The 22633-nt window shown below is 37.2% G+C and overlaps 1 protein-coding gene across 8 annotated transcripts in view; it reads right to left on the bottom strand.

The window, feature by feature from the left end:
* The window catches only part of UNC13B (unc-13 homolog B), a 252575-nt gene that overhangs the window by 124728 nt on the left and 105214 nt on the right, over positions 1-22633 (bottom strand). For all 8 annotated transcript variants that reach the window (XM_053908073.1, XM_053908071.1, XM_053908072.1 and 5 more), the window contains one exon: positions 9896-9953. In XM_053908073.1, coding sequence (XP_053764048.1) covers positions 9896-9953 — 58 coding nt within the window. The remainder of the gene's footprint in view (positions 1-9895; positions 9954-22633) is intronic.

The following is a 22633-nucleotide window of genomic DNA, read 5'->3' as shown; positions in this document are numbered from 1 at the left end:
CAAGGTGACAGTGTCCCTGAGGAACCTGGGATACAGGAGTTCAGTAATTTCTCAGGTCTCCCAGGACTATCTTGGGTACCTATTACCCAATTTCAGGGCAGGGAACTGTTTAAAAAGGCTATCAAAAGTCCTAGTAGATCATAGAATGTTTTGAAGGTGACTGCCATGCAACAGCAACATAGCACTGACTGCAAAAGGATATAGAGGACACGGTGTTTTCTGTCGCTTCAAAAGTTACAGTGAGGGATTCTAGATCTCTTCAAGACACTGTTGGAAAATGGATTCATCCAGTATATACTCCTACAAGGATGCTAGCCCTAGTTCAGACTGTGAAGCCACAAAGTTCTCTAAGAATTAGGTCTCCTGATAGGCAGGGGCTATCAGCATGGTGGCTATCCTCATCTGGAAATAGTAATACAGGAAAGAAAATTACTGGAGAATAGGCCACAGGATCTGATGCCAGCCAAGCTTCCTTTTTATCTAGAGCTGTGCAAAGTGGTTAGCTCTGATGGTCAGGAAGTGCCAAGTCCTCTCAAGTTGGTGTCCTCTGGTATAAAATACTGGGGGTGATGGGGCACCTGGGTGGCTTAGTCAGTTAAGCATCTGACTCTTGTTTTCAGCTCAGGTCGTGATCTCATGGTTTGTGAGATCAAGCCCCATGTCGGGCTCTGTGCTGACAGCACAGAGCCTGCTTGGGATTCTCGCTTTCCCTCTCTTTCTGCCTCTCTCTCTCTCTCTCTCAAAATTATAAAATAAACATTTAAAAATAAATAAATAAAATGCTGGAGTGGTAGTCTCATAGTCTACTCTATATGATCATACCTTGATGCAGTACGTACTTGCCAATTGGGTCCACTCCTTCTGGCACGGGGTGGGTCCAAAATGGAAGAAAGGGATTCTCAATCAGAAACAGATAAAATTTCCTGGCTACTAGAATCCACCATCTCCTGACTAGGAAAACAAGTCCTGGCCCCTATCAGGAGGCAACCATAATACCCCATAAGCTTAAAGTTAGTCTTGTTTATGGTAGGTGGAGAAATAGGATTAAGAGCAGTATTGGCAGTATCTGCTCAGAGTTTTGTGTTTGGTTGATTTTGGTCAAGGAATTATACTATCATCTGTACAGTGCACAGGAATCTAATCTTCCAGATGGGGAATAACTGGTTACATGTATAGAATGGCCCATTTCTCTGCCTCCCTCAAAAGATAGAATATTAGAAAAAAAGCCATAGCATGGCAGTAGACAATTTTAGATGGAAACCAAGAACAATAGGGGTATATAAGAGGATTATGTGAATGTAGTACAGAGTAGATATATGCATGTCAGACATGATGGCTTAACAGTAGTGGGAAACACTGAACACCTCTAGCTTCCTGTCAAAGAATCAATAATATCAGCATGAAAGATCAGCAAATATAACAAAAAGTTGAAGGGTAAGTCATTTTATACAAACATGTCTCTTTTGGATATGTTGGTAAAAAAAAAAAATCCTTTTGCAGTTAGTGGTAGTCAAGTAAGATGTCACCACTTGGTAGCCAACCTGCGTATTAACTGACAATACTTCTCAATGTTTGGTCACTGGTATTTATGGACGTGACTCACACCCAACTCTTCTGAATCATACTTTAAGAAAAATTTTAAACAATATGTTGAGTTATGCCCTATTTTACTAATTTAAAAGACTGATTCATTCTCAGGGAATTTTGGTTTATAATATGATATGTCACTATTTATAATAAATACTGTAACAAGACCAGTGAAACACACCCTTCACAGACAATCAGAGAAATCTCTGAAACACCAATGGTGGGCTATATCTCAAAACTTCAAGCCATCTTCAAGGTCCTAGTACAAATAAAAATAATAGACCCCAAACCCTTTTTATTTCAGATATAGTAACTGATTAGGAGAGACCTTACGGATATCACCAATAAAAGAGACATTGAAACTTTAAGAACCACTTAGCACTCTCAATCAAGAAATCACTGGTATTATTAAACTAAAATGTGTCAACCTCAACAACCAACTATTGTTCAATAGAGTCTCAAATCCAAACTGAAAAAGTAAATCTACATGACTTGCCTCCACATTGTCAGGCCTGGGACCATTTTTAATATTTATTGTTTCCGTAATTATCATACACCAAATGCATTTGGAGAAAATCCTCAAGTACAAAAAAAATAAAAACAAAAATAAAACTTTCCTATATTCCTACCACTCAGAGCCACTATCAGAGCTGTATTTCCTTGGAAGTTTTTTTCCTATGTTTATGTGTAAACAATTTTTTAGATAATTGAGATCATATTATTTAATTACCTAAGAATCCTCCTTTTTAAAACTTATTCACATAAATGTCTGCTGTATCTTAAACTATTTAAAAGCATAGTACTCCATTACATGGAGATGCCACAATTATCCATTCTTCCAATATTTTTGCATTTTTTCTCCACTATAATTAAAATCTAAACATAAATGTTCCTTTGCATCAAGTTACTTTCCTTGAATATCTCCTAGAAGTAAAATTACTGAGTTAGAAAGGTTGTGCTAATTTAGACACCCTAGCAGAGTATGTGAGTAATCATCTCATCAAATCCTTGCCAGATACTAAATCACTTTTTGATTCACTTCTCAATTGCAGCCAGCAATACCATCATTGATAATATAGCGGGGGGGGGGGGGGGCGGTGGGGATTGTAACAGCCAGACATGTATAAAAATTGAAAATAGCAGAAAGTTGTAGAACTTAGTAGTCCTTAAACTGTTTTGTGTGACAACATGGTGTGCTGCTTCATTCTTTGACAAGACGTAGGTAGAAATATCCTTACTAAAGAATGAAGTTTGAATATCACAGAAAATTTAAACACATTTGGAGAAGGAATAAACCAGTTTCTCTCTCCACACCAACTTCCTATTATGTTTAGCCCTGTGGCTAAGGTAAATATTCACATTATACCATTTGTTGCACATGAGATTTGTATCTAATATGCAGACCAAATTGCACAGCCTCAGAATATCTCAATAAATCGAACAAAAATTACTCAAATATGAAAAAGCTGCCATGTACATAAGACCTGCAAAAGTAAGCAAGAGGTTCAAGCATGCAAAAAACATGCATCTGAGGGTGTCTGCCACCAATCCTAACAACTGACTTAGTGTGAAAATAAGACACTGCAGTTAAGTAACTGCTTATGGCACAGATATGTCTTTGTATACTGGCATTCACTGAAATATCCTAGATCTTCTCTAGTTCTTGATCATTGGTACACAGAGAACTTTTTTTTTTAATTTTTTTTAATGTTTGTTTATTTTTTGAGAGAGAAAGAGTGCAAGCAGGGGAGGTACAGAGAGAGGGAGACAAAATCTGAAACAGGATCCAGGCTCTGAGCTGTCAGCACAGAGCCTGACTTGGGGCTCACACCCACGAGCCATGAGATCATGCATGACCTGAGCTGAAGTCAGATGCTTAACAGACTAAGCCACCCAGGCACCCCCACAGAGAACACTTCTAAGACTTCTCTTAATCCTGCCCAAGTGGCTCCACTAGGACCAGAGTCTCACTTTGCTACTTCTAGAGAGCCCAGGATTCATTCACAGCATGTGCAACTTACTGGAACACGGAAATCTCCATGATGGCCCATCTGCCTAGACACAGCACAGAGCCATTTCCTTTTTTGTTTGTTTGTTTTGTTCATGTAAACTCTATGCCCAACTTGGGGGCTTGAACTCATGACCCTGAGATCAAGAGTCACATGTTCCACCAACTGAGTCAGCCAAGCGCCCCAAGCCATTCCCTCTTTGGGGTCCTACTGTTAACCAGAACTCTAACCCAGAACGTAAGACGAAGTCCCAATATGCCTACTCTGGTGACTATCTTTAATTTTCCTTGCATCTCTCTCCTGTCACTCAAATCAAGGAAATCTTTCCTTAGTCAGAAATAGGCAGACTAGAGTGAAGCCCTCCTTCCTCCTATAATATTCATCTAAAACATTTTGCACATTCTCCAGAATATTCTCTTTCTAGCTTTTAGGAAACTAAAGCCAAGAAGACCATTTATTCTGCTCTTTGCCTTCCATATCTGTCCCTGAAGTAATGGGCACAAGACAGCCTAGTTGCTTGAACTGGCAATAATAGATGGGATAAAAAACATAGGTATATAATAATTACCTTCTAATATATCACATATTACAGTTACCAAAGGAGACTAAAACATCCTAAGATAAAAGTGAGAGCAGGGGCGCCTGGGTGGCGCAGTCGGTTAAGCGTCCGACTTCAGCCAGGTCACGATCTCGCAGTCCGTGAGTTCGAGCCCCGCGTCAGGCTCTGGGCTGATGGCTCGGAGCCTGGAGCCTGTTTCCGATTCTGTGTCTCCCTCTCTCTCTGCCCCTCCCCCGTTCATGCTCTGTCTCTCTCTGTCCCAAAAATAAATAAAAAACGTTGAAAAAAAAAATTTAAATTAAAAAAAAAAAAAAAAAAGTGAGAGCAGAATGTTATTACTGGATATTAAATTCACCATCAGAAAGGTTTGCTCCCAAAGAAAACACTGGGAAGTATATAGTTTACCCCAATAGTTCTAAATAATTCTATCACTTTTAAGAGTAGATACAAATAATTGGGACCAGAGAAACCTTCAAATCAAAGTGAAGACTAAAGGCTCCTTTAGAGGAGCAGTCATTTCTGAAAATATTCTGAAGACATCTCAAAAGTAACTGCAGATAACTGACCCTGAAAGAAAGGGTAGTGCAGGACCATCCATGTGAAGGCATCTCAGGACTAGGAAGTTATAGGGTCATATGATACAACAGCTAAAAGAAACCTAGAGACCATTTAGACCAACTCTCCCCTTCTATAGATCAAGAAACTGAAGTAGACAGTAAAAAGACTTCTAAAGTCACTCAGAGAGATAGGAGCAAACCCAGATCTAGAACAATGACTCAATTATTCCATTACTCTTAATAAATCTTACCTATTAAAAGTAGTACATTGTTGGAGGCACCTGGCTAGCTCAGTCAGAGTATGTGTCTCCTGATCTCAGGGTCATGAGTTCAAACCCCACATTGGGTGCAGTGATTACTTAAAAAAAAAAAAAAAATGGTGGTACATCGTTAAATATACTTAGAAAATGTAAGGTGCAAAACGGGATTAAAAACTCATAATCCCAGGGTGCCTGTGTGGCTCAGTCAGTTAAGCATCCGACTTCAGCTCAGGTCATGACCTCACGGTTCACGAGTTCGAGCCCCAAGTCGGGCTCTGTGCTGACAGCTCAGAGCCTACAGCCCGCTTCAGATTCTGTGTCTCCCTCTCTCTCTGCCCCACCCTCCCTCCCTCCCTCTCTCTTTCTCAAAAATAAACATTAAAAAAATTTTTTTAAAGTCATAATCCCATAGATGAATAAAGAAGATGTGGTACACAGACATAATGGGATATTACTCAGTCATAAAAAAGAATGAAATCTTGCCATTTGCATTAACATGGATGGATCTAGAGGATATAATGCTGAGTGAAATAAGTCAGTCAGAGAAAGACAAATACCATATGATTTTACTCATATATGGAATTTAAAAAACAAAATGAACCAAGAAAAAGAGACAAACAAAAAACAGATTCTTAAATGCAGAGGACAAACTGGTGGTTACCAGAGGGGTGGAGGTAGGGAAAGAGGTGAAACAAGTAAAGGACATTAAGAATACACTTATCATGAGCACTGAGTAATATAAAGGATTGCTGAATCACTATACTGTATACCTGAAACTAACATAATACTGTGTGTTAATTATACTAAATTAAAAGAAGAAGAAAAAAATAGTACCATATAAGTGTTATAGTTAAGTTTTTGAATCCTTCAAAATAATCCTTCAAAATAATCCCTGCTGGGATTTCATTTGGAACTACACATTGATTTCTTTTACATTAAAACTAGAAGAATTTTTAAAAAAAGTCAATTCCCCATATCAGAAACAAATTTGATTAATATTCTGGTGCTTCTATTTCCAGATATTTTCACTCTAATTGTATAAATACATTTATATACATGTATTAATCTGCTTGGCTGCCATAACAAAATATCATAAACTAGGTGCTTAAACAGTAGAAACTTATTTTCTCACAGTTTCTGGAGGCTGAAAAGTCAAAGATCAAGGTTCTGGAGGGTTTGATTTCTAGTGAGACCTCTCCTACCTTGCAAATGGCCACCTTCTTTCTGTGTCCTCACATAGCAGAGAGAGCTCTGTTGTCTCTTCCTCTTTTTTAAAGGGCACCAGCCCTATTAGATTAAGGCCCCCCAATGACTTCATTTAACATCTTCTCACATGTTCTGTCTCCAAATACAATCACACTGAGGGAACACAATTCAGCCCACAGCATTCCACCTCTGACCCCCCCAAATTCATGTCTCTATTGCATGCAAAATACATTTTTTCCATCCCATCAGCCCCACAAATCTTAACTCCAACTCTAAAGTCTAAAGTCCAAAGTCCAAAGCATCACGTAAATATCAACTAAGTAGATACGAATGAGACTCCACGTATGACTCATCCTGAGGCAAAACTCCTCTCCAGCTATGAACCTGTGAAACCAAACAAGTTATGTGTTCCCAAAATACAATGGTGGGCATGCATAAGAGAGAGATTCCCATTCTACAAGAAAGAAAAAGAAATGATGGAAAAGGTAATGGATCCCAAGTAAATCCAAAACCTAGCAAGGCAAATTATATTAGATCTTAAGGCTGTAGAATATTTCTCTTTGTTTTGACATCCCACTGGGGTGCCAGCACCTCCACAGCTCTAAAGGATAGCCCTGCCCCATGGCTTTCTGCATTGCTCTATCCCTCTGAAACAGAAGGAAACAGCATTAATTGCCCTTTGGGCCTGTGCTGAGAGTGGCAGCCCTGATAATCTCTGAATCAATCACCTTCCAGGTCATTCTTCCCTTTCCTCAAGAAAAAGCACATGTTCACAGCCAAACAACACCATGGTCTGATCCTGCAGAATCCAAGAAGTCTAACAGTCTTCACTGCCTCCCTCTTTCTTTGTCCCAGTTAGTTGAAACTGGCAGTGTCTCTGCTGATATCCCATTTCTGCTTCTAGATTCTGCTGAGTTTGCTGGTTAATCCATAGACCAAACCCACGATCTCTTTATTGTTCTCTTCAAAACAAACTTTCTCATTTTTTACAATACAAATTGGCTAAGGAACTAAATTATGGTTCCTTTTTACTTAACAATTCCTTCTTCAATTCAACTCTCTCCTCTCTCATTTTACTATAGGCAGTAAGCAAGACCCAAGCCACATCTTCAATACTTTGCTTAAAAATCCCCTTACAAATTTTTATCTTTCACAAACACAACAATTTAGCCAAGTTTATTGCCAGTTTGTAACCAGGATTGCCTTTCTTCCAGTTTCCAATAAACTGTTCCTTACTTCCATCTGAGACTACTCCAGAATGGCCTTCTATATCCTTATTTCTGCCAACAGTCCCTTCACAGCAATCTTGCCTTTTTCTAGTAAGCGCTGGAAAATTCTTCCAGGTTTTACCATCACCCAGTTCCAAAGCCACTTCTTCATTTTTAGGTATTTGTTTACAGCAGCACCCCACCTCTAGGAACCAATATCTCTATTAACCTGCTCAGGCTGCCATAACAAAATACCATAGAATGGGTAGACTTAACAGAAATTTGTATTCCAGTTTTGGAGGTTGGGAAGTCCAAGATCAAGGTGCCAAGTGATTTGATTCCTAGTGAAGGTTCTCTTCCCAGCTAGCAGATAGCCAGCTTCTTATGTCCTCACACAGAGAGCTCTGTTGCCCTTTTCTCTTATAAGGGTACAGACTCTATCAGATTAGGGCCTCATTCTTATGATCTCATTAACCTTTATCACCTCCTCAGAGGCCCAATCTCCAAAGAGAGTCATACAGGAGCTAGGGCTTCAATGTATGAATTTTGGTAATGTGCAATTCAATCCATAGCAAGAAGCCTTAAATTACACATACACACAAAGTTTTATATACTTTTTTTTTTAGATTTTATTTTCAAGTCACTTCTACACCCAACATGGGGCTTGAACTCACAACTCCGAGATCAAGAGTCACATGTTGTTCCATCTGAGCCATCCAGACACCCCAATTTTATATACTTTTTAACTTAAACTTTCATTAAAATGTCCTTTTTATTATTCAAAGCATAATTTTAAATAAATGCATAATATTCAATCTTATGATCATTTACTGTTTAACTATAGTCATTTTCAAGTTTTGTTATTTAAATAATTTCATAATCAATATTTTTGTACACAAACCTTTGTCTACTTCTCAATTACGTAGGATAAACTTCAAAAATTCAACTGGTGAATCAAATGATTTTCTAATTGGAAAAAAAATACCAGTAATATAAACAACCAAAAAGGCAAAAATTATTTTTTATGATTATTAATGGATATTAAAGAATCAGGACAACCGGTGAATCAAATGATTTTCTAATTGGAAAAAAAATACCAGTAATATAAACAACCAAAAAGGCAAAAATTATTTTTTATGATTATTAATGGATATTAAAGAATCAGGACAACCAAATAAAATGTGTGATTCTTGACTGGATCATACAGTGTGGGGGGGGGGGGCAGGGAACAGCTATAAAAATATTTGGGGGACAACAGGGGAATTCTTAATTTGCACTATATATTAGATAATATTATTGTGTGAGTGTTAAATTTCTTGATTCTAATCATGGTATTCTGGTTATATAGACTGTCCTAGCTCTAAGAAGATACAATGCTGATGTGTCATGAAGTCTGAAGATTATATCCAAATGATTCAGAAAATATGTGTATTTTTGGGTATGTAATTCCTAATCTGAAATGGGACAACAGTAAAAACCTATGTCTTAGGGTTATTGTGAAGATTAAATAAGTTAGTACATTTTAGCTCTTATAGCAGCATCTGGCATACTCTAAGACCTCAAAATATGTTACTTAGTATGGTTTTTCTTATTAGAAATATTACTATAACCACTGCTTTCAACCAGGAGTTGTTAAGAGTTTGGCATCTGGTTCAGAAAAAAACTACAGTAACACAAAAGAAGCACAACACACACACACACACACACACACACACACACACACACACACACACACACCCCAGAGGTTGAAAACTGAAAGAGAATAGACTCCAAGTCAGTCCTTTAGTGTTTCCTCAAGCTATTTTGAGAGAAACTGAAAAGGTAGCCAATGCAGGTCTCATTTCAAGAATGAATCTTTGTAGTCTGGGCAAATTAATCTCAAGAGAAATGACAAGTTCTCTCATTCAATTGTTTATCAAACTTTATTGAGGTTTACTATACTATGTATCAGGTATGGAGAAAGAGGCTAGAAATATAAAATAGAATAATGTCTATGCCTTTAAAAACCGTGTTGTCAAAAAAAAAAACTGTGTTGTCAAAGAAATAAACATAAATTACAGTATATAATGGGTTATATGATGGATGTGTGCACAGAGTACTCCGAAAGGAGAGGTGAGACACCTAAGCAAGACATGGGGGAAGGAGGAAATGGCAAGAAGAATTCCCAGGGGTGATGACATTTAAACTGAGCTTTAAAGAACAGTAACAGATAAAGGAGACAAAATGGGAAAAATCATTCCTCCAGGGGTAAAAGCTTGCAAATGGAGATAAAATATGAGCACCACTGCCCTGCCTATAGCCACACATAATGAAAAGGACTCTTCCTAAAGCCAATGGTCAGATAACCATTGAAGATATAGGCCTGAATATGGGTGCTTCCAGAATATCTTCTGTTTACACACATCACTTCTCCACCCTCCCCAATTAAAAAAAAAAAAAAAAAAAAAATCCATGTTTGGAGAACTGACAGCTGTGATTAAGGAGATTCAGAGACAAGTTTCTCACTTACAACACTGGGCGGCAGCAGTGGGTAATGGCTTCCTCTGGCTTTCTTCTTGAATATAATACTAGAAGCAGAAAGGAGAAAGAAAAAAAACAGGTAAGAGGCCCAAGTAAAGCAGGAAAAAAAAATCAAAACAAACAAATGAACAAAAACAATCACAGCTACTTCTAAAAAAGTTTAGCATTTGACTAAAGTCAAATTTTTATTGAACAGAAACAGATCATCCTGATTTCCCCGTGTGATCCTGACATATAGGCCAGACTATGAAATATGCGACTGGTCCAATGTAACAGGCTAAAGCAGGATAGCAGAAGGCTGCTCTGACCTCGGGCACCTGGGTATGCACATGCTCTGCCAAGCAGCTGTAGAAGGGTTAGTTTAGAAGCCTTAGAGGGCTTATGGCTAATGTACAGATTTCCCCATTTGGGTGAGAGAACTGAAAACCTCTCTGAAACTGAGTTTTCTCATCTTTAAAAATGTGTTTTTTCCCTCACAAGGTCATGTGGAAAGTGGAATTACATATTTCAGCCTGTAAAGCAACACCTAATTCCTACTAGAGTCCCCTTCCCACTTACATTCTAGCTTCCCCAAGCCAACACCACCATCACAATCAGAAAAAACAGAGTACTGAAGTCATTTAAAAAAAAAAAAAAAAAAAGGTTCTATAAAAGGGAGAACTAAATGCAAGTCTTGAGGATGGGCAGGGTTTGTAAAGGCAAAACAAGGAGAGAAAGGCATAAACAAGTTAACACAAGTATATAGTCTGAAAAACAGAATAGTTTGCTTCAGAGCCTACTGGAGGATTCGACTCAAAAGATATAATTTGGTCCAACAATTTGCAAATAGAACATCTGAAGTTCTCATCCTGACTCTGCTACTAATTACTATGCTCTGACGTACTGGGCAAGACAGAGCTCTCTAACATTGCCAACATATGAGTCATTCATTCAACAGGTATTTCTTGAGTAACCCTCATGTACAAAGGTCTTGATAAAGTTTGTGTAATATGGTAAGGAGTTTGGACTTTAATGTGTTGGGAAGCCATTTATAATTTTAAACACAAGAGGGATAGGACTCGATTACACTCTAAAAATCCTTCTGGCTGCTGTGTGAGGTGAACCATAGGGAACAAGAGGCAAAGACTAATTTTGTCTGCAATAATCCAGAAAAAAGTTTACAGCAACTTACATAGAAGTATTAGTGGTAAAGGGCATTTCAAGTAGTTGGATCCAAAATACAAAACACTTTTTGTACATAAATATACTATTATATGAAAGTATTTTATAAGCAATAAACTATGATACAAATATCAGAGGGAGACACTGCCATTATTGCCCCAATAGGGAATAATCAGAAGTCAAGCACAACTTAAACAATTTAATAGTAATAGTAAAACTGCCAATCATAAAAATGCTCACAAATTCTTGAAGGTTAAGCAACCCACCACTCCAAAGTAACAAGGGGACTTGCTTATAAATAAGAACCACTACAAATGATGATGATTTGGTAGGCAGTACATAGATCTAACAGTAAGAAAATTCTGTAATTTTAATTTTTCATTTTTTTTTAAAAAGGCTCCATGCCCAACATGGGGCTTGAATTCATAACCCTGGGATTAAGAGTCTCATAATCTACCAACTGAATTCTAATCAAATTCTAAAGCTTTAAATATTAAACTAGAAGAACTGAGATCTAAGAGGGGAGAGTAGATATTTTCAAAAGACCTATTTCAGGAATCTCCTCCAAGCCCAAAGCAGAAAGACAAAGACCAACTAAAGCTTAATTAATTAATAATATTAAGGGGGCACCTAAATGGCTCATTTGGTTAAGCATTGGACTTTTGATTTTGGTGCAGGTCATGATCTTACAGTTTGTGAGATCAAGTCCTGCATCAGACTCTGGACTGACAGCACAGAGCCTGCCTGGGATTCTCTCTCTCCCTCTCTGCCCCTCCCCAACTCACAAGCACATACTCTCTCAAAATAAATAAACTTTCAAAAAATAATAATATGGGGCACCTCAGTGGCTCAGTCAGTTAAGTGCCCGACTTCAGCTCACGTCATGATCTCACAGTTCCTTATCTTGAGCCCCACGTTGGGCTCTGTACCAGACAGCTCAGAGCCTGGAGCCTGCTTCAGATTCTGCGTCTCCCCCTGTCTCTGCCCCTTCCCTGATCACTCTCACTCGCTCTCTCAAAAATAAACAAACATTAAAAAAAATTTTTTTTAAATAATAACATTAAGAGACTGGGCCCCTGGGTAGCTCAGTCAATTGAGTGCCTGAGTTTTGGTCTTAGCTCAGGTCTTGATCTCAGAGCAGTGAGTTTAGGCCCCATGATGGGCTCTAGGCTGGGCGTGAAGTCTACTTAATAATAATATTAAGAGAACTAAGGAAAAATCTATCATACCTATGTACAAAAACAAAACAAAAACCAGAGGGGCACCTGGCTGGCTCAGTCAGTAGAGCATGCAACTCTTCATCTGGGGGCCATGAGTTTGAGCCCCATGTTGGGGGCAGAATTTACAAAAAAATACAGTTCTAGAAAATTATATCCAATCTCGTCATGAATATACATGGAAAAATTCTAAAGAGATTACTAAGCCAAATCCATCACATATTATTTATCCATAATATGTAACTGTTGTAAATTTATATGTAAATATGTATGTACATATGTGCGTATGCATGTATGTTGGTATATAAATGGCCATACATTATGACCAAGTAGGCTTTAAATGCAAGGACGGTTCAATATCTGAAAACCTATTAATTCACTACAATAATTCACCATGATAAACAGATTAAAGAAAAATTCGTGGTCTAATGGATGCAGAAAAGACTTATATTTTCATGACAAAAATTCGTAGACAATAAAAACAGAATTATCTCAATCTGATAAAGTACCTATCAAACTTTAGGGCAAACATCATACTTCAGGACTTAAGAAGTATTCCCCTTATGGTCAGGAAAAAGACAAGGCTCCCCACTTTCACTACAACTATTAAAAATTATACTGAGAGCACCTGGGTGGATCAATCGGTTAACCATCCAACTCTTGACTTGAGCTCAGGTCATGATCTCACAGTTCATGAGATTGAGACCTATATTAGGTTCTACCAGGACAGCGCGGAAACTGCTTGGGATTCTCTCCCCACCCCCCCCGCCCCTCCCCACTTACACACATGCTCTCTCTCAATATAAATAAACTTAAAAAAAAAAAATACTACACTGGATGCTTTATGCAATAAACTTTTTAAAATAAGGGAGCATCAAAAACAAGCAAAGTCTGAGAAAATGACCCAGACAAGAGCAGCCTAAGGAGACATGATAATTGAATTTAACACAGTGTCCTGGGTGGGCTCTTGAAACAGAAAAGGCATTGAGGTAAAAACTAAGCAAACCTGGAAAAAATGTGGCTTTTTCATGTTATTTTTAGTTAATAAATATAAATAAAACATTAACTTTTAAGTTTATAATAACATATCAGAATTGGTTCATTAATTGTAACTAATGTATGTGTTAATAACAGGAAACTTCAGGGAGGGGGTGGAGAAGAGGTGATAAGAAAACTCCCTGTATTATATGTTCAGTATATCCATAAATCTACAACTCCTGTAAAAAATAAACTCTGTTAATAAAAATATGTATAAAATTTCAAACGCTTTAAAAAATAAAGAATTAGAAAGTGATTAAAAAGTATTAAAGTGATTAAAAAGCACCTGGTTGGCTCAGTTGCTAGAGCATGCAACTCTTGACCTTGAGGTCATGAGTTTGAAGAGCTTATTTTAAAAAAATAATATTTTTTTAAAATAAAAATAATAAAAAGCTTCTACACGGCAAAGGAAAGAATCAACAAAACAAAATGAACCTATTGAATAAGAGAAGATATTTGCAAATGATGTATTCAGTAAGGTTAGTATGTAAAACATACAAAGAACTTCTACACCTCAACACCAAAAAAAAAAAAAAAAAATCAATTAAAAACTGGGAAAAAGTACCAACAGACATTTCTCCAAAGATGACATATAGTAGCTGAGTGGAGCCCCCAGACCTGACTTGGACCCTCCCTGGAGAACAGACTCAGGTGGAGGAAGACATCTTGGTGGGACTGAGGTGCATGTTTGCTAATTTGGAGAGAGAAAACCGGCAGCATAGGAACAGAGTGGGGGGAACCCCTTCTGCAGAGTGACAAAAGGAAGAAAAAGAGAGGCTGTGGAACTGTAGTATTGTATTTGGACAAGAGAAAAACCACTCTGGACCACAGACTAGGGAATGAAAAATATGGAGAGAGCTAGTTTCTACTTTGCAAACAGCCTTAGGGCCTAAACATCAGAGTTTTCAGGAGTGTGCAACTTTCTTGGAACCAAAGTTTTTTAATATTGTAGTACTTACAGGTGCAGGACACACAACAAACTGTTAAAACACATAAAAGACAGAAACCTAGCCAAAATGATTAAATGGAAGAATTCTCCTCAAAAGAAATTCCAGGAAGAAATGACAGCCAGAGAATTGCTCAAAACAGATATATCTGAACAAGAATTTAGAATAATAGTCATAAGACTAATAGCTGGGCTTGAAAATAGCATAGAAGACAGAAGAGAATCTAACTGCTGCAGAGATCAAAGACCTAAGAAATAGTCATAATGATGAATTAAGAAATGTTGTAAATGAGATGCAAAATAAACTAGATGTAGTGACGAGGATGGAAGAAGCAGAGGAGAGAATAGATGAAATAGAAGATGAAATTATGGAAAATGATGAAGCTGAAAAAAAGAGGGAAAATAAATTACTAGTCCACAAGGGGAGACTTAGAGACCTAAGTGATTCAATGAAACAAAATAATATCCATATCATAGGAGTTCCAGAAAAAGAAGAGACAGAGAAAGGGGCAGAAGGTTTATTTGAACAAATTACAACTGAGAACTTCCCTAATCTGGGGAAGGAAACAGACATCCAAGTTCAGGAGGCAAAGAGAACTCCCTTCAAAATCAACAAAAACAGGTCAATACCACGACATATAATAGTGAAACTGGCAAAATGCAGAGATAAAGAGAATCCTGAAAGTAGCTAGGGACAAATGGGCCTTAACCAACAAGAGTAGATACATAAAGGTAGTAGCAGACCTGTCCACTGAAATTTGGCAGGCCAGAAGGGAGTGGCAGGAAATATTCAACGTGCTGAATAGGAAAAATATGCAGTCAAGAATCCTTTATCCAGCAAGACTGTCATTCAGAATAGAAGGAAAGATAAAGGCTTTTCCAGACAAACAAAAACTAAAAGAGGTCATGACCACTAAACCAGCCCTGCAGGAGATCCTAAGGGAGGCTCTGGGAGTGGAAAGCAGCAAAGACTACAAAGAACCAGAGACATCACCACAAGCAAGAATCTACCAATAACACAATGACACTAAACCCCATCTTTCAATAACCACTCTGAATGTAAATGGACTAAATGCCCCAGTCAAAAGACACAGGGTATGAAAATGGATATAAAAACAAGATCCATCTATAGGCTGCCTACAAGAGATTCATTTTAGACCTGAGGACACCTGCAGATTGAAAGTGAGGGGATGGTTGACGCATGAATGGATAAAGAAGATGTGGTATGTATGTATGTATGTGTGTGTATATATATATATATATATATAAAATGGAATACTACCTGGTGATTAAAAAGAATAAAATCTTGCCATTTGCAACTAGAGGGTATTATACTAAGAGAAATTAGTCAGAGAAACACAAATATCATATGATTTCACTCATATGAGGAATTTAAGATACAAAACATGAGCATAAGGGAAGGGAAGTAAAAATAATATAAAAACAGGGAGGGAGACAAAACATGAGACTTTTTTTTTTTTTTAACATTTATTCATTTTTGAAAAACAGAGAGAGACCGAGTGGGGGAGGGGCAGAGAGAGAGGGAGACACAAAATCCAAAGCAGGCTCCAGGCTCTGAGCTCTCAGCACAGAACCTGATGCGGGCTCAAACTCATGAACCATGAGATCATGACCTGAGCTCAAGTTGGATGCTTAACAGACTGAGCCACCCAGGCATCCCAAGAGACTTAAATATAGAGAACAAACAGAAGGTTGCTGGAGAGGTTGTGGGAAGGGGGATGGGCTAAATGGGTAAGGTGCATTAAGGAATCTACTCCTGAAATCACTGTTGCACTATATGCTAACTTGGATGTAAATTAAAAAATAAATTAATTTTTTTAAAAAATTAAAAGTTAAAAAAAAAATGAGGAGATGGAAAACCATCTATCATGCTAATGGCTGTCTAAAGAAAGCCAGAGTAGCCATACTTGTATCAGACAAACTAGATTTTAAACCAAAGACTATAATAAGAGAAGAAGAAGAAGGTCATTCTATCATAATTAAGGGAACTATCCATCAACAAGAGCTAACAATTGTAAATGTTTATGCCCCCAACGTGGAAACACCCAAATATATAAATCAATTAATCACAAACATAAATAAATGTATGGATAATAATACCATCATTGTAGGGGACTTTAATAGTCCACTTACATCAATGGACATATCATCTAGGCAGAAGATCAATAAGGAAACAATGGTTCCAAATGACACATTGGACCAGATGGACTTAACAGATATATTCAAAACTTTTCATCCAAAAACAGAAGATGTGGAGAAAGGGGAACCCTCTTGCACTGTTGGTGGAAATGCAAACTGGTGCAGCCACTCTGGAGAACAATATGAAAGTTCCTCAAAAAATTAAAAATAGGATTACCCTATGACCCAGCAATAGCACTACTAGGAATTTACCCAAAGGAAAGAGGAGTGCTGATTCGTGGGGGCACATGTACTCCAATGTTTATAGCAGCACTATCAACAACAGCCAAATTATGTAAGAGCCCAAATGTCCATCAATTGATAAATGGATAAAGAAGACGTGGTATATATATATATATATATATATATATATATATATATATATATATATATATATATATACACACACACACACACACAATAGAATACCACTCGGCAATGAAAAAGAATGAAATCTTGCCATTTACAACAACGTGGATGGAACTGGAGGGCATTATGCTAAGTGAAATAAGTCAGTCAGAGAAAGACAAATATCATACAAATTTACTCAGATGTGGAATTTGAGAAACTTGACAGAAGACCATAGGGGAAGGGAAGGAAAAATAAGTTACAAACAGAGAGGGAGGCAAACCATAGGCGACTCTTAAATACAGAGAACTGAGAGTTGATAGGGATGGAGGGTTGGGGAAAATGGGTGATGGGCATTGAGGAGGACACTTGTTGGGATGAGCACTGAGTGCTGTAGGAAAGAGATGAATCATGGGAATCTACTCCTGAAGCCAAGACTACACTACATGTTAGCTAACTTGACAATAAATTAAAAATAAAAATAAAGTTCAAATTTCAAAACAAACAAAAAAGACAATATAAAGATGGCCAACAGACACATGAAAAAATACTCAACATCACTTGAGCATCATCAAGGAAATGCAAATCAAAACCACAATGAGATATCACCTCACACCTGTCAGAATGGCTAAAACCAAAAAGACAAGACACAACAAGGGTTGGTGATGATGTAGAGAAAAAGAAACCCTTGTGCACTGTTGGTGAGAATGCAAACTGGTATAACCACTGTGGAATACAGTATAGAGGCTCTCCAAAAAGCTAAAAACAGAACTACCATATGACCCAGTAATTTCACTACTCGGTATTTACAAAAAAAGAATGAAATCTTGTCATTTGGAACAACATGGATGGAGCTACAGAGTATAATGCTAAGTGAAATAAGTCAAAGACAAATACCATATAATTTCAATCATATGTGGAATTTAAGAAACTAACAACAAGAGACCAAAACAAAAAACAACAACAACAAAAAATAGACTCTTAAATATAGAAAATGGGTGGTTACCAGAGGGGGAGGTGAGGGGGGTGAACTAGGTGAAGGGGATTAAGATGTACATTTATCGTGATGAGAACTGAGTAATACACAGAATTGTTCAATCACTATATTGTACCCCTGAGGCTAACATAATGCTGTATGTTAATCACACTGGAATTAAAATAAAGTTTTAAAAGTTGCTGTATAAGATGAATACTAAAAATATGAACAACAAAGCACTACCTTATAACAGCAATGAACTATTAGAAAATGTAATTTTTAAATATGCCATTCACAATGATTAGAAATAGATACTAACAAAAGAAATGCAAAATCAACATGAAGAAAATAGGTTTCCTCACTACAGCACTTCTAACACTTTAATACTTACTGTATTTATTACATTTCCTGCTTATTGTCTATCTCCTCTTATTTGATCTATGAGAACAGGGATCTTTGTTCAACCTCTGGTGTTTACCAAACATCTAAAAACAGTGACTGGTATTTAGTGTTTGGTAAGTTATTTGTTGAATAAATGACTGCATGTCACCAATAAACAGACAAATGCAAATTAAAACAATAATACTCTACACTCATTAGATTAGCAAATACTTTTAATCTGGTAGTAGCAAGTATCAGTAAGTATACAAAGCAGCAGGAAATGTAATATAAATTGGTACAATTATTTTGGAGAACAATTGAGCAATATCTAGTAAGGCTGAACAGAGCATATCCCACAACCAAGCAATTCTACTTCCTGGGTATATATATCCAAAGAATCCTCATTCATAAACATACAGAAATAATGCTCACTGCAGCATACGTTTATCATAGTGAAAACCTAATGGTCCGTGAGGAGGAAAAGTAATAGTGGTACAATCCAACTCTGTCAAGTGGTAGATCCCTAAGCCAGTCTTGACTTAGTACTTCTGACCCAAGGGGTTCCAGTGGATGGGAACTGTTAAATACACACCGGAGAATTAAGAAGACTCTACACTGTGTTTTTTAAATGATATGACAAGATCTTGATAATTACTGAATCTTGGGAATAGGTGTACTGGTTTCATTTTATTATTCCCTCTATTTTTAAGTCTCCTTAAAATTTTTCCATGATAAAAACAGAAAAAAGTACACAGGAGCCAACATGAAGGAGATACCACTAATGAAAGATGAGATGATTTTAGTATCAAAAAGAATAATGACTGTAATGGATTGAAACAAATCAATAATATCAAAACCCATAAATTCATAATGATACACTACTAAAAAAAGAAAACACATTCATTGCCTGGAGAAGTTTCCTATTATTTTGAAAACTGAGGGGCACCTGGGTGGCTTAGTTGAGTATCCGACCCAACTTCAGCTTGCATCACCATCTCACAGTTCATGAGTTTGAGCCCCACATCGGGCTCTATGCTGACAGCTCAGGGCCTGGAGCCTGCTTTGGATTCTGTGTCTCCCTCTCTCTGCCTCTCCCACGCGCGCACACTGTCTCTCTCCCTCTCTCTCAAAAAGTAAAAAAAAAAAAAAAAACAAAACCATTTTTTTAAAAAGAAAATTAACAAAAGAGAATGTTTTTCTTGTACAGATTTTATTACAAGTGAATGAAAGAGCTGTAAGAGAAAGTCCTTTTTCACAGACAAATCATAGTAAATAAAGGTTGGAGGGGTAATATAATTAGAAAATCATCATTTTACAAGCCCTAATTAAATAATAATTATCTGCTGCTAAAACCAAGTGGGAAGACTGGTGGGAAAGCTTTATTATGGATAAAACTGGCTGACACCAGTTGAACCCACTGTTGAATTTTTTTCACATGTATGATGTTTATTGTGAAAGTAACTGCAAGTAGTAAGTGCCTCTCCACTGTTGAATTTTAACATCACTAAAGTGAAATGAGACACCATCTCCCTACCGAAAAAGAACTTCAGTCTAAGTCTCAATCTAATCCTCGAACTATTAGATATAATTTTTAGTTTAAAAGAACAGAGATAGAGGAACATGGTAAATAAAACCCTGGGGATATAATCAGCCAAATCCAGAATATGCAGGATTCTATAAAACAAATGAGGGAAGGGGAAAGTTACAGAATAAAAATTATTTACTAGACATAATAACCAACTGTGAACAACTTGTTTGGATCCTGAATTGAACAAATCAACTGTGAAAATATATCTTTGAGACAATAATGGAAATCTGAACTTACTAGGTGGGACATGACATTAAGAGATTATTGTTAGGGGCGCCTGGGTGGCTCAATCGGTCAAGCGTCTGACTTCAGCTCAGGTAATGTTCTCACAGTCTGTGAGTTCGAGCCCCGTGTCGGGCTCTGTGCTGACAGCTCAGAGCCTGGAGTCTGCTCGGATTCTGTGTCTCCCTCTCTCTCTGCCCCTCCCCTGCTCATGCTGTCTCTCTCTGTCTCAAAAATAAATAAAAACATTAAAAAACAAATTATTGTTAAATGTGATGAAGGGTATGTGGTTTTTTTATCTACATAAAAAAAGGCATTATCTATTAAAGATGTACAAATATTCACATATTTGTGAGACAAGATGATGTCTGAGATTGGTCTTAAAACACTACAGCAAAAAGAGGAATAATTCTACTTACTTTTCATGTTAGGAAATTTCAATAACAAAATTTTTAAATAAAGTAGTAATCACAATAAGATAGCACTTCACATTTACTAGGATGGCCATATTCAACAAGTGTTAGCGAGAATGTGGAGAAAACAGAACCCTTATACACTGCTGGTAGGAATGTACAATGGTACAGCCACTTTGGGAAAAAGTATGGCAATTTCTAAAACAGTTAATCATAGTTACCATCTGATCCAGCAATTCTACTCCCAGGTGTACACCCAAGAGAAAACCTATGTCCAAACAAAAACTTGTACATCAATATTAATAGCAGCATTATCCACAACAGTAGAAATAATCTAATTGTCTACCAACTGATAAATGGATGAAATGTAGTATAACCATACAATGGAATATTATTCAACAATGAAACAGAATGAAATAGTGTGTACATGCCACAACATGGAAGAAATTTTGAAAATATTATGCTAAGTGAAAGAAGAAAATCATAAAGAACCACATATTGTATAATTCCATTATATGAAATGTCCACAATAAGTCAATGTATAGAGATAGAAAGTAGATATTTGCCTAGGACTAAGGAGGATGAGAGAATTGGGAGTATGATGGCTAAGGGCATAAGATTTCTTTACAGGGTAATGCAAATGTTCTAAGTATGTACAACTCTGAATATACTATATTTTATACTTTAAATGTGTGAGCTTTATGAACTATATTTTCACAGTTATTAAAAATATTAACAACAGGTGATATAGGGAGGGATGAAAGAAGTAAACTTAGTGAACTCCAAATCCTAGAATAGAAACAAAAAGCAAAAATCTTAAAGGAAGTTGAGAACCACAGGCCAAGAACCACCATTTTTAGAACTTATAAAATTCCTCCCTATTTGCTGAAGTTACATTTGGTTTTTTATTGTTTTAACCTCTTCATCTGATTCTGCCTAGTGACACACAGCAAAGCCTATAAAATCAAAAGCACAATGTTTTGGTTTTTCCAGATTTTATTTTTACGTAATTTCTACACCCAGTATGGAACTTGAACTCATGACCTTGAAATCAGGAGTCACATGCTCTACCAACTGAGCCAGCCAGGTGCCCAGCCATCTGTTTCTTTACTAAGTAAACAAAGAAGATAGGAGTTTGGAAAATGTATACCACTCTACACCCAGGCTATGGGAAAACAAAAAAATACAAAGGGTAAAGTGAGAAAAAGACAGAGTGGATTTGGCATGTATCAAGGAGAGAAGAAAGATTGGAACTTTTTTTTTTTTAATTTTTTTTTTTTTTAACGTTTATTTATTTTTGAGACAGAGAGAGACAGAGCATGAATGGGGGAGGGTCAGAGAGAGAGAGGGAGACACAGAATCTGAAACAGGCTCCAGGCTCTGAGCTGTCAGCACAGAGCCTGACGCGGGGCTTGAAGTCACGAACCGCGAGATCATGACCTGAGCCGAAGTCGGACGCTTAACCGACTGAGCCACCCAGGCGCCCCAGGATTGGAACTTTTAACAGAGAAAAGTTGAGGTACTGGCTGGGGCATAAGAAGAATTATATAGTTCAAATAGTAGGCAGCCTACAGAGGATTCAGGTGAATTAAGAAAAAACCCTGACACTTGTCACAAATTCCATTTTCTCACCTGTGATTTAACTCACTGCGGGTTGAACTGTGTTCCTCAAAACAATATGTTGAAGTCCTAATCCCCAGTACCTATGCATGTGACCTTATTTGTAAATGGGGTTCTGCAGATGTAATCAAATTAGTTCAGTGACTATTGCCCTTACAAGATAAATGTAAATTTGGACAGAGACACACAAAGAGAACATATTGTGAGGAGACACAGAGACACACAGGGAGGTAGTGGCAACAGGCAGAAATTTGAACAATGTCTTCAAACCAAGGAACAGCAAGAACTACTGAAAACCACCAGAAGGCAGAAGAGAGTCATGGAACAGTTCCTCAGAACGTTCAGCAGGAACTGACCCTGCCAATAGCTTCATTTCAGAATTCTAGCCTTCAGAATTGAGAGGATAAATTTCTGTTTTTGTAAACCACCTAGTTAATAGCACTTTGCTATGGAGGCCCTAGGAAACTAATACACTCATCAAAACACTTCATTTTGGAATCCTGAACTAATCCACAAATATTGGTCAGTAATTGCCAAATGTGACAGCTCCATTACTCATCATCTTTGTTCTCATTAACATCTGACAGTATCAAGAATTTCTGCCTTAAAACCCTTTTA

This window comes from Panthera pardus, unplaced genomic scaffold (genome assembly GCF_024362965.1).
Source record: "Panthera pardus isolate Hobbes unplaced genomic scaffold, ASM2436296v1 HiC_scaffold_20, whole genome shotgun sequence".
Taxonomy (NCBI): domain Eukaryota; kingdom Metazoa; phylum Chordata; class Mammalia; order Carnivora; family Felidae; genus Panthera; species Panthera pardus.
The sequence above is the reverse complement of the archived record's forward strand: the minus strand, read 5'-3'. Positions and strand labels throughout refer to the sequence as shown.